The 16,594-nt window shown below is 39.2% G+C and overlaps 3 protein-coding genes and 1 long non-coding RNA gene across 7 annotated transcripts; 2 read left to right on the forward strand and 2 right to left on the reverse strand.

Moving 5' to 3' along the window:
* The first annotated feature begins 1,128 nt into the window (after positions 1 to 1,128).
* On the forward strand, positions 1,129 to 16,064 carry LOC137723369 (uncharacterized). 4 transcript variants are annotated; one of them, XM_088692523.1, is made up of 7 exons: positions 1,129 to 1,943; positions 2,424 to 2,484; positions 3,219 to 3,361; positions 3,463 to 3,560; positions 3,661 to 3,748; positions 3,853 to 3,908; positions 3,993 to 4,302. In XM_088692523.1, the coding sequence occupies exons 2-7, from the start codon at positions 2,439 to 2,441 to the stop codon at positions 4,216 to 4,218; spliced, it is 657 nt and encodes a 218-aa protein (XP_088548649.1). In that variant the 5' UTR covers positions 1,129 to 1,943; positions 2,424 to 2,438; the 3' UTR covers positions 4,219 to 4,302. The 4 variants fall into 4 exon arrangements, with proteins under 4 accessions (XP_088548649.1, XP_088548648.1, XP_088548652.1 ...); XM_088692522.1 differs by lacking the exon at positions 1,129 to 1,943 and adding an exon at positions 1,984 to 2,174; XM_088692526.1 differs by lacking the exons at positions 1,129 to 1,943; positions 3,993 to 4,302 and adding exons at positions 1,987 to 2,174; positions 15,940 to 16,064.
* LOC148697481 (uncharacterized) lies at positions 5,985 to 7,509 on the reverse strand. The gene is made up of 3 exons (XM_088693181.1): positions 7,371 to 7,509; positions 6,879 to 7,059; positions 5,985 to 6,346 (listed from the first exon to the last, which is right to left on the reverse strand). The coding sequence occupies exons 1-3, from the start codon at positions 7,507 to 7,509 to the stop codon at positions 6,229 to 6,231; spliced, it is 438 nt and encodes a 145-aa protein (XP_088549307.1). The 3' UTR covers positions 5,985 to 6,228.
* Positions 7,565 to 13,101, forward strand: LOC148697482 (uncharacterized). The gene is made up of 7 exons (XM_088692527.1): positions 7,565 to 7,945; positions 11,404 to 11,546; positions 11,648 to 11,745; positions 11,852 to 11,933; positions 12,038 to 12,093; positions 12,518 to 12,637; positions 12,747 to 13,101. The coding sequence occupies exons 1-6, from the start codon at positions 7,798 to 7,800 to the stop codon at positions 12,624 to 12,626; spliced, it is 636 nt and encodes a 211-aa protein (XP_088548653.1). The 5' UTR covers positions 7,565 to 7,797; the 3' UTR covers positions 12,627 to 12,637; positions 12,747 to 13,101.
* Positions 9,922 to 11,099, reverse strand: LOC137723370 (uncharacterized). Its single transcript, XR_011066890.2, has 4 exons — positions 11,039 to 11,099; positions 10,879 to 10,934; positions 10,335 to 10,454; positions 9,922 to 10,225 (listed from the first exon to the last, which is right to left on the reverse strand). It is a non-coding gene; the product is annotated as an uncharacterized LOC137723370 (long non-coding RNA).
* Positions 16,065 to 16,594: the final 530 nt, after the last annotated feature.

Genomic DNA, 16,594 nt, shown 5'->3' on the forward strand with positions numbered 1-16,594 from the left:
TCATGAAGCACGAAAACATTCCTTATGATGTATGAATCCCCTATATTTATATTTACCTTCCAATATATATATTGTATATGTTTCATATATTTGTCAATATATATGTTTTGTGGCCGCACCATCGCCAAGCCACCAACCCGAGCCAACAGCTCAGGCCTGCTTCCTCTAGACCACAGCAACCCCATGGGCTCTGCTGCAAGTGTGCCAGACCACCAAATACTCGGCCTAAGCAGATTTTCTTTGCACTAGGCATGCAGCCCTCAGCCCACACTAGAAGCCAGCAAAAGCTTGCTAGGCTTTATCATTTGAATGGCCCGCTCCCATCTGTTGGCCTATGTTCAGCTGTAGATTGCAACTGGATGCTTGTTGGGTCTCAATCCCACTCGGGCCGCTGCCATTGCAGCCATGACCCGAGCCCAATCTGCAGCTTTGCTGCAACCACTCTTTTTCTGGACAACAACCATCAATTCTTTGTTGGGCTGTCATGAACTTCACGACCCAAATGATTTTTTTGGCCCGTTTTGCTTCTTGCCCGCACCCAACTAGGTTGGGGTGTCTACGGCTAAGCATCATTTAGGCTTATTTTTCTTAATTATTTGGCCCAAAGCCATCTAAAGTGAATAAGGCCCGAAGTCATTATTTTGCGTCTACGATCGACCTTACATGGTTCTGCTCTATTGAATATCTGACAAGAAATTCAAAATTATTGACCTAAAGATCACTTTTGGACATTAACGATTTAATAATTTATTTCTCTTTTTTGAACCGTTGACATCCTTTCATAGTCCCGAATCTCTCACACTTGAGTTCCCGAAGCAACTCAAATTCACTAAACTTAAATCAGCATATTATATTATGTGTTCTGGTAGGAACCTCTTTTTTATGAATTAACCGTTCATAAACTAAATTGAACTTATAGTTTCAAAAAATAAAAATGCCGATTTTTCCGGTTTTCCAGGAGAGAGAGAGAGAGAGAGAGAGAGAGAGAGAGAGAGAGAGAGAGAGAGAGAGAGAGAGAGAGAGAGAGAGAGAGAGAGAGAGAGAGAGAGAGAGAGAGAGAGACCCACTCTCACTCACAGACAGTAAATATCGCTCTCTCTCTCTCTGTCTTCTGTGCCCACAGAGGTTGCAGCTGTCTCCAGCCCAATCCCCACTCCATTCTCACTCTCAACTTTATATAACCCCTCTCCTCCCTTCCCTCCCCAATTCTCCATCCCCCGCACCCCAACAATGCCGCTCACCAATTTCACCTCCCTCCTCCTCCGCCTCCTCCTCCTCCTCACCACCACCACCGTCTTCGCCAATGCCGCCGCCACTCCCTCCGTCCAAACCCTAAACACTCACGAGCTCTTCAACCCCAAGCTCCCTCCCCGCACCCTCTCCTCCAATAAGAAATTCGAGGGCTCCTCCAACCTCGTCGACCTCCGCTACCACATGGGCCCCGTCCTCTCCTCCTCCCCCATCAACATCTACCTCATCTGGTACGGCAAGTGGGCCACGCCCCAGAAGCTCCTCATTACCGACTTCATTCACTCCATTTCCGCCGCTCCCTCCGCCTCCCCCTCCCCCTAAGTCGCCGAGTGGTGGCGAACTGTCTCCCTGTACACCGACCAGACCGGCGCCAACGTCTCACGCGCCGTCGTCGTCGCCGGCCAGTAGTGCGACATGAAGTACTCCCAGGGGAATCACCTCACCCGCGTCTCAGTCCAGCAGGTCATCGCCTCCGCCGTCCGATCCGCCCCCTTCCCCATCGATCACAAGCACGGCGTCTACCTAATCCTCACTTCCGAGGAGGTCACCGTTCAGGACTTTTGTCGAGCCGTTTGTGGTTTCCATTACTTCACCTTCCCCTCCATGGTGGGCTACACTCTGCCATACGCCTGGATCGGAAACTCTGGCAAGCAGTGCCCGGAGGTCTGCGCCTACCCGTTCGCAGTCCCGAGGTCTGTCTGTCTCTCTCTCTCCTGTCTGTACTGTAAAAATGCCGTTCATAAATAAATAAATAAAATTAAATAAAATTCAAAAATAAAAATAAAAAATTTTCTCATACCCGTATGATAGTGTAAAATAAAATTAAGAAAAATAGAGGCTGAGATATAAATAGGGAGCGGGGCCGAAGGAAAACGACTAAAAGGAGTCGGCGCTGGAAAATCAAACTCAGTCAAAAGTAACAGGTGATATCAAATCCTGAAATTTTATATTCGCATGTGTATATTCAGACGTTTGATTGAATATGATTTTCCCAAAAATTGAATTGGGATTTTTTTTCGATTAACCAAAACCCTAATCGATCCCTCCTTTTCGTTTTTGATGTTTTATCTTTGTGGACCTTTAAATCTTTTAAATTCTTGCCGTATATACATTGCTTACTTATAATCATGTTGTTGTTCTCATGTTTGTTTGGTGGGTTTGAATTTTCGCAGACAACAGGCGTAGCCATGGAAGGAAGATTTTCCAGGACTCGCAGACCTTCTGCTTTTCCGGGTTGGGATTATATTTTTTTATTTTTTAATTTTGTGGTAATTTTTGGAATTGCAAGTTGCTTTGTTAATATTTTGCAGTAACACTTGTAATTTTTGGAATTACAAGGAAGAGAGATTTGCAGTTATTATTTTCCTGAAGATTCTTTTCTGAATTTGGTTTCCTATCCTCTAGTAAATGGGTTTCTATCTCGGTTCTTGGCGACTCCTTGTTATGTTAGATATGGTCTATTTGGTTCACATTACAATTCAAATTTTTACAACTTGTTAATCTGTTCTTTCTCTGTTCGGTGATATTACAATAGTGAAATGGGACCTCTGACGGGATACACATCTGCTTTTATTTGGTTAAAATCTTTTTGCTGGACAATGTGAGTGCTAACTTAGAGCAATTTTTATGTCATATTTCATTCAAAACATCTCATCAATAGAATTTCTAATGTATTTTATTTTCAAATTCCACATGCATATCTCCTAACGATGGGATTTGTAATTGTCGGAGTTTTAAATGATGGGAATCTAATTTCCGTATTGTTTTGCAATTTCATCATCCAAACGTAGCATGAGGGTTTTTGGTGTGTAGATATCTTCCTTCTCTAGGATAAAAGATGGTTGGTCTCTGTAGTTTAAACGTTTTTTTACTGCAAACTCTCACAGACACTGGCTTGATATTCTTATGCTTTTAGTCTTGGAGAGGAGATAATTTATTTTCTGATTGTTCAATTTCTGAGGTAACAGCTGAGTTTTTAACCGCTGCTCGTTCTTTGATGGAGCAAGCGGAGGCACACAACGCTGAGGTTCTGGAGGCTGCTCGGGCGTTCAAAGGATTTACATATTCAAAGAGCATTTATTATTTAGAGCCTTGGAGTATGCCCGGATTTGTAAGAAATCCTTTCAATCATAGTCCTAATTTATGCTTTCAGTCGATGCGTACACTTTGTTCTAATTTGAGCCTCCCTCCTTGCGTGTGACCCGGGAGAAGGCTCAAAGAGAGCAAGCTGCTGTGGCTTCCGGGATGGCTATGTTGAAGGCTAAGATTGACAGGGGCGAAATTCCTGGCATTGTTAAGGGGCAAGGGAGGTTAGTTGCCATTTCCCTTGTGCACTAGCTTTCTTTATTTTTTGCACCACTTCAGCAGAACAAGATTTTGCTATATTTAATTGTATTTCTTCATATGCAGTTTCAGGATTTTCCTTAAGAAGCGCAGATGCGAGTTCCCAATTCCAGGAGCTGGGGAACTGAGGGAGAAGCGTCCAGATTTTGTACCGGTAAGAATGCCGCCACGTCAAACATGTTTTACTTCCTTGCTGTGCATTCGTTCAGCGGATATACTACGCGTATACAATATGTTCCAAATTGAATTTTCATGTAGGCCACTGTGGAGAAAGATGCAAGGAGTAATGGCATTCCTGGCATTAGTATGAAGAAGTTAGTTTCCAATTCCCTTTTACTTCAATTAATTTGTTCTGTTTTTCATTTATGCTTTTTGGTATGCATTCCCACATCCAACAGAAAAGAGAGAAGAAGAGCAAAGATATATATACACAGAAAGCCCCACATACCTGCTACTTTTGTATTATCGTGCAATTTAAGATTACATGCAGGCCATAGCCATAGGCACACAGATAGGACCTGGTCATGTGTGTTGTTCACTTGTTCGTTTAGATGTATGCATGAATGTATGTACGTGTCGAATGCTTCCTGCCAAGCAATTATTGTATGTCATATCAGTGTGTAAGATTTGCACACAGAAAGCAAAACTCATACAACTCCAAAGTGAAGGTCTCCAACCATGGAATGGAATGCCGTAAACTTCAATATAGTTCCAGTATTGTTGATCCCCTCCCATTTCTGGATATCAAAGTTTGATGACTAAGCACCTTGCACGTACGATGACCCTGCCCTTAGCTGCGAATTACCGCTCCAGGGAGTGCCTTGTCCATCCATTCTTGCTCGTGATTGATGGATCCAGAGGCATTCGCTTCTCCACTGTAGGACATGTGAAGAAACCCATCTTCATCCTTATTTTCCCCATCCACTTCTGACATCAAGGCATCTGTAACATTTATATTTGTTAGAACAGCACCCATAACTGTAGCAACAGCTTGTTCTCGGTTAGGTTTTGACACATGCCATTGCACATGGTCTAATATACTAAAATTGTTGAGTTTGATGGACCCAAAAGAAAGAATGGAGCAAATGGGTTTCTTGGAAGTGAAGGAAAAATGGAATGGAGCAAATGGATTCCTTGGAAGTGAAGGAAAAATGGAATGTTGGGAAGTGAGAGAAGGGGGAGAGTGGAGGTTGAAGACGAAGGTTGCTGAGGGGGCACATTAGCCTGAGGAGCCAGTTTGGAGGCAGAGCCAAATACATTGTATTACAATTTGAATGAAGTCGTAACACCACGTGTGGCGGCGTTACCAGTACATCGAAAAAAATATGGCATTGTTTTTAATGTTTAATTTAAACAGTTAAATAGCTCATGCAGATTGAAACCTAATTAATATTAGCGCATGACATTAACCCAAAGTCTCATTCATGGCATTAACCTAAACATAGAATATTCCACCAAAATAGAAGTTGAAACGACATGTGAGGAAAAACAAAAAATATTTGACATGCCCTGAAGCTCCATAAGGAAGCTGTACAACAAAAAGAGAAAATATCATAAATCCCTATATTCTCAAGAAAATAAAAACAACATAAAAGCTAAAGCATCCATATAGCTAGATAGCGGTGTTCACTCGTCAACCAATTCTGCTGGTATCTCCATCATGTCGTGGCCAATCTCATCCTGAGCCATATCTGCAGCAACAGCACCCATAACTGCAGCCCGATGGGCCGGAAAATCCCAACAATCAACTGCTGTCAAATACCCATCTATGATATTCCACTGCAAACCTAAAATCTGATGTGTGGTCATGTATATCCCGTCAAGCCAATACTGGAATATGTGTGCAGGGAATTCAGCGAAACCCGGATAAACCTGAGCGACCATGTCGGCCTCCATTTCAAGCACATTTCCATATGTTCTAATATTCACAGTCCCTCTGCCAGCCCATATGCCTCCCTCCAACACCCTAGAAAGATTGACAACCTTCCCATCCATATGCGGTAAGGCCAGCACGCAATGAGCGCTCTTGTAAAACTGCTGCCATGTGAGAGCCATGGCATGCTCTGATGCCATCGCCTGAACTCCACCTTCTCCAAAATTGAGCAAATAGGTGCAAATAAAACGGTCCGGAACCAAAAAACCAGCATGAAGAAAAAAAGAGGTGTATGCTCCCCTGATGAAATGCTCGACCTCGTGCACACCACGGACTATGTCAAGATTCAGGGAGAACTGAAATCGAGGAATAAAGTTGAATGGGTTATGCCATCCCAACATTATCCCATAGACTGAGAGTACTCGATCTATGGGCAAAACTCCTCCTCCAGCCCCTGGTCCACCTCCACCATCCCCATCACCAACTACTGGGATGATAGCTCCTCCATCCTCAACCTGATGAGGTGGAGCTGGAACTGGAACTAGAGCTAGGGCATTACCTACAACTGCGTCTAAAAGATAACCCCCTCCGCCCCCTCCAGCTCCAGGGTTGTCATAGTCATAAGGCGTATCATGTACAACCAAATAAAGCATAATGGGAACCATCAGCAAAGTGTCAACTGGAAGAACACTAAAAGTATCAAACATAATGTGAGGAGTATATGTGAACATAAAATTGATGTAAACTGCAAGTGCATAGAACTAATAAAGTATGCGACACACCTTTGTTTGCCATTCTTCTGAAAGTTCCAACATTTGAGATTGAGCTGATCCTATGGAATGTATCTTCTCATTTTTCTTGATAAAATTTGACACATATCTGAGAGAAATGACAGGTTAGAAATATAAGAAAGGTAAGTATCAACAACTATTCAGAATCGAACAACTAAAGACATGAAATGGGAGGTTATACATAATCGAACATCTGTAAAAATCAGCTATTGAAGTTCATTCAGTTAAGAATAAACTTTTGAAACAAGTTGTGAATATAGAATGTCAATTTACAGCGAAAAGAGTTGGAAAGAGGTTGGTAAAAATAGATCACCGAGAGCAATAGGTAAAAAAAAATTTCCATCCAAGATTCAATAGTTGGTCCATTCTTAGCCTCATTAAGGTCCATCTTGTTGTGATAGGATAGGAATGAAGGAGAACTGATTAGTTTTAGCTAATGTAATGAAGATACGTATTATCTGTCGAAAAGCTCCACATGTTTTACTTATTTCAGAAAGGTCAGAAACACGCATGTCCATTGTCCGGAATGGATATAATCCAACACCCCAAGTAAAGAACATCAGAGGAGAAGGCAGTTCGACGAATAAAAAGACAGAGAACAAGTGAAACAGTGGGCTCACAGCTTCTTCCTGTTAACGATTGTATCATTCAGAGCATTGATAGTGGTAATGGATGACTCGTCGAAACCTTTAGTTTTCCCTTTTTTTTCGAGCGCGTTGCAAAAGCACTGCAAGTGAGTGCTGATGATTGAATTCTTCATCGAGGCATTGCCAGAACCAGTTTTTCTTGGAAGATGATACCCTGAAAGTACCAAAGAAGATCAGAACTAAGAAAATAAACATGTGCGTTCACAGAATCCAACAAATAAAGAAACACACACACGCATTAACCAAGAAGCAAGAAAATCAAAAGCACAACAATCGCATTAACGAAGAAAATAAACCCATTAAAAAAATAAAAATAAAAAACTAGATTAAACAGCTATTCATCAAGTAAACTCACGAAAATAATCCAAAGAAACATCACATTTACCAAAAGAATCTAATCAAAACTACAAGCACCCACAAGCAAGAAGATAAGAAGAGAGTTGAGGTTTGTGACGTTTTAGTTACCCTGGGCGTCACGGCAGAGACGAACTGCAACTTCTACTCCCGTCCGATGGTCTGCCGAAGGTGGAGGTGGAGGTAGTGGTGGCAGAGTCGGTGGAGACGGCAGTGGCATTTGGGTTTTGGAGGTGGTGGAAGACGCCATTGTCTAGTTGGAGAGTCGGAGAGTTTTGTCCGAGGCTACTACGCTTGTTTGTGTTGTACGGAATGAAACTGGGGACGGACAAATCGTTATTTTTTGGTAGCTTTAATGAAAAGGATTTGGACTAAGTTTAGTTTAACAAAAAAACCACCCTATAATATTATTTAATCATAAGGACAAAACTAATTAATATCAGACCCACAAACATGGGCTGAATTAAAAGCCCAAAACGAAATAAATTTTTTTTCCCAACCCTTGCCCCTAACGGAAACTCCATTATGTTAGCCAATTATGTTAGAAATAGAGTTCCCTTTTCTGAAAAATAAACAAGTGGAGTCAAAAGGAGATCCGAAGGAGATCCGAAGGAAGACCATTGGAACTGGAATGCTGAGGTATCAGCGCAATGTGCCTCGCAGATTCAAGAGCTGTTTCAAAGAAGGTATTATCACTATTTCTTAAACTGACACGAATATTATCACTATTTCTTAAACTTAACACTTACTATTTCTTAAACTGACACATGTACTATCACTATTTCCATATTTCGTAAACTGAATACTGACTATTTCTTAAACTAAACATGGGTACTATCACTATTTCTTAAACTTAACACTAGTAATATCATTATTTCTTAAATTTAAGACTGACTATTTCTTAAACTGACATAGGTACTAACACTATTTCTTAACTTAACACGGGTACTATTACTATTTCTTAAACTAAATATTGACTATTTCTTGAACTGAACACGGGTATTATCACTATTTCTTAAATACTTCTTACCTTTTTTTGTTTTTGCTAAAAAAAATTATAATGAGAATCTCGACAAGAATTTAATTGAAGTTAAAACACATCGTTGAATATGATAAATGTAAACTTTCTCACATTATAGAAAATGACAATTATAAATGCATCAGCAACAAAATTAAGTAATTAATTATTTTCTCAACAATGTGAGTTTGAATGTGTATAGAAAGAAAAAACCAAAGCTATTGCGCAACGTAATGAATTGGTTACATTGTGTGCACAACACATAAGAATGTAAAATGTGAAAGTTAAATCAAATAATAAATTGTAAGTAGTAGATTACTCTAATGACTAAGACAATTTCTCTTAAACTCACTGAGTAGTTGGTTCAAACATTTCATTTCTTCTTTAGCGTAATTTGTTGTAAATTATAATGATGAAAATTTATAATTAATCAAGTTCTTTAACATGGTCGATCGATCTCCATTCGCTCTAAATGAAATGGGTTAAATCTCATTGTCTCAAATGGACATACATACGTAGGTACACACATAGCAGCAGTCAGTCCACACACACACAAAAACTACAAAAACAAATATTAATTCCTACCATAAACTCAATTTACAAATTTAGTTAGTAAGCTTCATGTAGAAACTCAGCAAGTGTAGGACTCAACAAGCTTGTCCATGGACCCCAACTGAGTCTCTGCATTCTTAAGCAGCAGAGTCAATGATTCCACATTAGAGTAATCTACTACTTGTGCAGCAGAGTTAATGATGATGATATATGTAATCACCATCATTATTAAGCATTGGTGATTTGGATAATAAAGGCAAATGTAATGGGCAATGTGGTATTGAAACGTATTGAGACACATTTGGCAGCATCTTTCATTTCACTTTAGTGTAGAAAGACTGACTAGTCACCAAGGGCTCTCAAAGACTCCCGGAACTCTCCTTCTCTGCATGTTTTGTTGCAGAAGATAAAAGAAATTTAAAAAATATGGGGATCAATCGTTTTCTTCGATCCAATCTCAGAACCCAGGTATCAAATCTTAAATCCCAAACACCCATTTGGTTTTTTTTGGATTACATCTTCCTGTAGGTATTTTCTGATTGACAAAGACAGAAGAACAACAGAATATTACAAGCAACTGCATCATATCGAATTGAAACTCTGTTTGAACTTCTTCTGACTTCTTAATGTCATCCCAAAAACCAAAATTGCACTCTTTATCTGAGGATCAGTAAGAGATTTGAACGAACATCCCGTATCTTAGCTAAGGGGTCAAAAAGAGAGTAGTTATTAGTAATTAACAAGAATTGAAGAATTGAAAATTATTTCCGGTCTCTTTGTTTCTTCACCGGGACCTTCTTGCCGAGAATCAAACCTAAGACGTCTCATTTACCAGTGAAGAGGAACACCACTAGCTTTCACAATCTAATTCAAGTCCACTCTTTAAAATTCAATGTGATTCTATAACAAATGAATTCCCGAAATTAATCCATCAACCAACCCACATCTAGATTTCAAATTTAAGCATTTTTTACGGGAATAAAGGGAGTTATTGATGAGGAATTCCCAAGTCCATGAAAATGCAGACGCTCAAAATCCCTATTTAGACACAGAAGAAAGTTTATTATATTTACGCCGTCCGAAGTAGAGTCCTCAAAATATATGTCAAGTACATGCATTAAAGTCTCCAACCATGGAATGGAATGCCATAAACTTCAATATAGTTCCAGTATTGTTGATCCCCTCCCATTTCTGGATATCAAAGTTTGATGACTAAGCACCTTGCACGTACGATGACCCTGCCCTTAGCTGCGAATTACCGCTCCAGGCAGTGCCTTGTCCATCCATTCTTGCTCGTGATTGATGGATCCAGAGGCATTCGCTTCTCCACTGTAGGACATGTGAAGAAACCCATCTTCATCCCTATTTTCCCCATCCACTTCTGACATCAAGGCATCTGTAACATTTACATTTGTTAGAATCATTACAACCATCACCACCACAACTTTAACTCTGCGACAAGGCGATACTGTTATGCCTAAAATAAAAATGGGTTTGTGGCTCACCAGCAGGAGGTTCAGTGTTTTTGAAGAAGACAAACAGAGGGTTGGACAGGGGGAGCACGATCTAATGCCGAATAAAAAAAAACAAATTCCCCAACTGGCATCTCACCATGGACATGATATCTGCAGTCGGAAATTAAACCAAGATGGCCCAACCAAAATGATGTGAGAAGAGAGGTGCAGACAAATGAACCTTCACTTTGGAGTTGTATGAGTTTTGCTTTCTGTGTGCAAATCTTACACACTGATATGGCATACAATAATTGCTTGGCAGGAAGCCTTCGACACGTACATACATTCATGCATACATCTAAACGAACAAGTGAACAACACACATGACCAGGTCCTATCTGTGTGCCTATGGCTATGGCCTGCATGTAATCTTAAATTGCATGATAATACAAAAGTAGCAGGTATGTGGGGCTTTCTGTGTATATATATCTTTGCTCTTCTTCTCTCTTTTCTGTTGGATGTGGGAATGCATACCAAAAGTCATAAATGAAAAACAGAACAAATTAATTAAAGGAAAAGGGAATTGGAAACTAACTTCTTCATACTAATGCCAGGAATGCCATTACTCATTGCATCTTTCTCCATAGTGACCTACATGAAAGTTCAATTTGGAACATATTGTATACGCGTAGTATATCCGCTGAACGAATGCACAACAAGGAAGTAAAACATGTTTGACGTGGCGGCATTCTTACCGGTACAAAATCTGGACGCTTCTCCCTCAGTTCCCCAGCTCCTGGAATTGGGAACTCGCATTTCTAATGTATTTTATTTTCAAATTCCACACGCATATCTCCTAACGATGGGATTTGTAATTGTCGGAGTTTTAAATGATGGGAATCTAATTTCTGTATTGTTTTGCAATTTCATCATCCAAACGTAGTGCGAGGGTTTTTGGTGTGTAGATGTCTTCCTTCTCTAGGATAAAAGATGGTTGGTCTCTGTAGTTTAAACGTTTTTTTACTGCAAACTCTCACAGACACTGGCTTGATATTCTTATGCTTTTAGTCTTGGAGAGGAGATAATTTATTTTCTGATTGTTCAATTTCTGAGGTAACAGCTGAGTTTTTAACCGCTGCTCGTTCTTTGATGGAGCAAGCGGAGGCACGCAACGCTGAGGTTCTGGAGGCTGCTCGGGCGTTCAAAGGATTTACATATTCAAAGAGCATTTATTATTTAGAGCCTTGGAGTATGCTCGGATTTGTAAGAAATCCTTTCAATCATAGTCCTAATTTATGCTTTCAGTCGATGCGTACACTTTGTTCTAATTTGAGCCTCCCTCCTTGCGTGTGCCCCGGGAGAAGGCTCAAAGAGAGCAAGCTGCTGTGGCTTCCGGGATGGCTATGTTGAAGGCTAAGATTGACAGGAGCGAAATTCCTGGCATTGTTAAGGGGCAAGGGAGGTTAGTTGCCATTTCCCTTGTGCACTAGCTTTCTTTATTTTTTGCACCACTTCAGCAGAACAAGATTTTGCTATATTTAATTGTATTTCTTCATATGCGGTTTCAGGATTTTCCTTAAGAAGCGCAGATGCGAGTTCCCAATTCCAGGAGCTAGGGAACTGAGGGAGAAACGTCCAGATTTTGTACCGGTAAGAATGCCGCTATGTCAAACATGTTTTACTTCCTTGCTGTGCATTCGTTCAGCGGATATACTACGCGTATACAATATGTTCCAAATTGAACTTTCATGTAGGTCACTGTGGAGAAAGATGCAAGGAGTAATGGCATTCCTGGCATTAGTACGAAGAAGTTAGTTTCCAATTCCCTTTTCCTTTAATTAATTTGTTCTGTTTTTTATTTATGCCTTTTGGTATGCATTCCTACATCCAACAGAAAAGAGAGAAGAAGAGTGAAGATTTATATACACAGAAACCCCCACATACCTGCTACTTTTGTATTATCGTGCAATTTAAGATTACATGCAGGCCATAGCCATAGGCACACAGATAGGACCTGGTCATGTGTGTTGTTCACTTGTTCGTTTAGATGTATGCATGAATGTATGTACGTGTCGAAGGCTTCCTGCCAAGCAATTATTGTATGCCATATCAGTGTGTAAGATTTGCACACAGAAAGCAAAACTCATACAACTCCAAAGTGAAGGTTCATTTGTCTGCACCTCTCTTCTCACATCATTTTGGTTGGACCATCTTGGTTTAATTTCCGACTGCAGATATCATGTCCATGGTGAGATGCCAGTTGGGGAATTTGTTTTTTTTTATTCGGCAGCAGATCGTGCTCCCCCTGTCCAAGCCTCTGTTTATCTTCTTCAAAAACATTGAACCTCCTGCTGGTGAGCCACAAACCCATTTTTATTTTAGGCATAACAATATCGCCTTGTCGCAGAGTTAAAGTTGTGGTGGTGATGGTTGTAATGATTCTAACAAATGTAAATGTTACAGATGCCTTGATGTCAGAAGTGGATGGGGAAAATAAGGATGAAGATGGGTTTCTTCACATGTCCTACAGTGGAGAAGCGAATGCCTCTGGATCCATCAATCACGAGCAAGAATGGATGGACAACGCACTCCCTGGAGCGGTAATTCGCAGCTAAGGGCAGGGTCATCGTACGTGCAAGGTGCTTAGTCATCAAACTTTGATATCCAGAAATGGAAGGGGATCAACAATACTGGAACTATATTGAAGTTTATGGCATTCCATTCCATGGTTGGAGACTTTAATGCATGTACTTGACTTGTATTTTGAGGACTCTGCGTCGGACGGCGTAAATATAATAAACTTTCTTCTGTGTCTAAATAGGGATTTTGAGCGTCTGCATTTTCATGCACTTGGGAATTCCTCATCAATAACTCCCTTTATTCCCGTAAAAAATGCTTAAATTTGAAATCTAGATGTGGGTTGGTTGATGGATTAATTTCGGGAATTCATTTGTTATAGAATCACATTGAATTTTAAAGAGTGGACTTGAATTAGATTGTGAAAGCTAGTGGTGTTCCTCTTCACTGGTAAATGAGACGTCTTAGGTTTGATTCTCGGCAAGAAGGTCCCGGCGAAGAAACAAAGAGACCGGAAATAATTTTCAATTCTTCAATTCTTGTTAATTACTAATAACTGCTCTTTTTTTTACCCCTTAGCTAAGATACGAGATGTTCGTTCAAATCTCTTACCGATCCTCAGATAAAGAGTGCAATTTTGGTTTTTGGAATGACATTAAGTCAGAAGAAGTTCAAATAGAGTTTCAATTCGATATGATGCAGTTGTTTGTAATATTCTGTTGTTCTTCTGTCTTTGTCAATCAGAAAATACATATAGGAAGATGTAATCCAAAAAAACCAAATGGGTGTTTGGGATTTAAGATTTGATACCTGGGTTCTGAGATTGGATCGAAGAAAACGATTGATCCCCATATTTTTTAAATTTCTTTTATCTTTTGCAACAAAACATGCAGAGAAGGAGAGTTCCGGGAGTCTCTGAGAGCCCTTGGTGACTAGTCAGTCTTCCTACACTAAAGTGAAATGAAAGATGCTGCCAAATGTGTCTCAATACGTTTCAATACCACATTGCCCATTACATTTGCCTTTATTATCCAAATCACCAATGCTTAATAATGATGGTGATTCCATATATCATCATCATTGACTCTGCTGCACAAGTAGTAGATTACTCTAATGTGGAATCATTGACTCTGCTGCTTAAGAATGCAGAGACTCAGTTGGGGTCCATGGACGAGCTTGTTGAGTCCTACACTTGCTGAGTTTCTACATGAAGCTTACTAACTAAATTTGTAAATTGAGTTTATGGTAGGAATTAATATTTGTTTTTGTAGTTTTTGTGTGTGTGTGGACTGACTGCTGCTATGTGTGTACCTATGTATGTATGTTCATTTGAGACAGTGAGATTTAACCCATTTCATTTAGAGCGAATGGAGATCGATCGACCATGTTAAAGAACTTGATTAATTATAAATTTTCATCATTATAATTTACAACAAATTACGTTAAAGAACTTGATTAATTATAAATTATCATTATAATTTACAACAAATTACGCTAAAGAAGAAATGAAATGTTTGAACCAACTACTCAGTGAGTTTAAGAGAAATTGTCTTCGTCATTAGAGTAATCTACTACTTACAATTTATTATTTGATTTAACTTTCACATTTTACATTCTTATGTGTTATGCACACAATGTAACCAATTCATTACGGTGCGCAATAGCTTTGGTTTTTTTCTTTCTATACACATTCAAACTCACATTGTTGAGAAAATAATTAATTACTTAATTTTGTTGCTGATACATTTATAATTGTCATTTTCTATAATGTGAGAAAGTTTACATTTATCATATTCAACGATGTGTTTTAACTTCAATTAAATTCTTGTCGAGATTCTCATTATAATTTTTTTAGCAAAAACAAAAAAAGGTAAGAAGTATTTAAGAAATAGTGATAATACCCGTGTTCAGTTCAAGAAATAGTCAATATTTAGTTTAAGAAATAGTAATAGTACCCGTGTTAAGTTAAGAAATAGTGTTAGTACCTATGTCAGTTTAAGAAATAGTCAGTCTTAAATTTAAGAAATAATGATATTACTAGTGTTAAGTTTAAGAAATAGTGATAGTACCCATGTTTAGTTTAAGAAATAGTCAATATTCAGTTTACGAAATATGGAAATAGTGATAGTACATGTGTCAGTTTAAGAAATAGTCAGTGTTAAGTTTAAGAAATAGTGATAATATTCGTGTCAGTTTAAGAAATAGTGATAATACCTTTTTTGAAACAGCTCTTGAATCTGCGAGGCACATTGCACTGATACCTCAGCATTCCAGTTCCAATGGTCTTCCTTCGGATCTCCTTTTGACTCCACTTGTTTATTTTTCAGAAAAGGGAACTCTATTTCTAACATAATTGGCTAACATAATGGAGTTTCCGTTAGGGGCAAGGGTTGGAAAAAAAATTTATTTCGTTTTGGGCTTTTAATTCAACCCATGTTTGTGGGTCTGATATTAATTAGTTTTGTTCTTATGATTAAATAATATTATAAGGTGGTTTTTTTGTTAAACTAAACTTAGTCCAAATCCTTTTCATTAAAGCTACCAAAAAATAACGATTTGTCCGTACCCAGTTTCATTCCATACAACACAAACAAGCGCAGTAGCCTCGGACAAAACTCTCCGACTAGAGAATGGCGTCTTCCACCACCTCCAAAACCCAAATGCCGCTGCCGCCTCCACCGACTCTGCCACCGCTACGACCACCTCCACCTCCGGCAGACCATCGGACGGGAGTAGAAGTTGCAGTTCGTCTCTGCCGTGACGCCCAGGTTAACTAAAACGTCACAAACCCCAACTCTCTTCTTATCTTCTTGCTTGTGGGTGCTTGTAGTTTTGATTAGATTCTTTTGGTAAATGTGATGTTTCTTTGGATTATTTTCGTGAGTTTACTTGATGAATAGCTGTTTAATCTAGTTTTTGATTTTATTTTTTTAATGGGTTCATTTTCTTCGTTAATGCGATTGTTGTGCTTTCGATTTTCTTGCTTCTTGGTTAATGCGTGTGTGTGTTTCGTTATTTGTTGGATTCTGTGAACGCACATGTTTATTTTCTTAGTTCTGATCTTCTTTGGTACTTTCAGGGTATCATCTTCCAAGAAAAACTGGTTCTGGCAATGCCTCGGTGAAGAATTCAATCATCAGCACTCACTTGCAGCGCTTTTGCAACGCGCTCGAAAATAAAGGGAAAACCAAAGGTTTCGACGAGTCATCCATTACCACTATCAATGCTCTGAATGATACAATCGTTAACAGGAAGAAGCTGTGAGCCCACTGTTTCACTTGTTCTCAGTCTTTTTATTCGTCGAATTGCCTTCTCCTCTGATGTTCTTTACTTGGGGTGTTGGATTATATCCATTCCGGACAATGGACATGCGTGTTTCTGACCTTTCTGAAATAAGTAAAACATGTGGAGCTTTTGGACAGATAATACATATCTTCATTACATTAGCTAAAACTAATCCGTTCTCCTTCATTCCTATCCTATCACAACAAGATGGACCTTACTGAGGCTAAGAATGGACCAACTATTGAATCTTGGATGGAAATTTTTTTTACCTATTGCTCTCGGTGATCTATTTTTACCAACCTCTTTCCAACTCTTTTCGCTGTAAATTGACATTCTATATTCACAACTTGTCTCAAAAGTTTATTCTTAACTGAATAAACTTCAATAGCTGATTTTTACAGATGTTCGATTCTGTATAACCTCCCATTTCATGTCTTTAGTTGATCGAT

The sequence above is a fragment of the Pyrus communis genome, chromosome 4, assembly GCF_041283825.1.
Source record: "Pyrus communis isolate YQ-2024b chromosome 4, ASM4128382v1, whole genome shotgun sequence".
In the NCBI taxonomy this organism is placed as follows: domain Eukaryota; kingdom Viridiplantae; phylum Streptophyta; class Magnoliopsida; order Rosales; family Rosaceae; genus Pyrus; species Pyrus communis.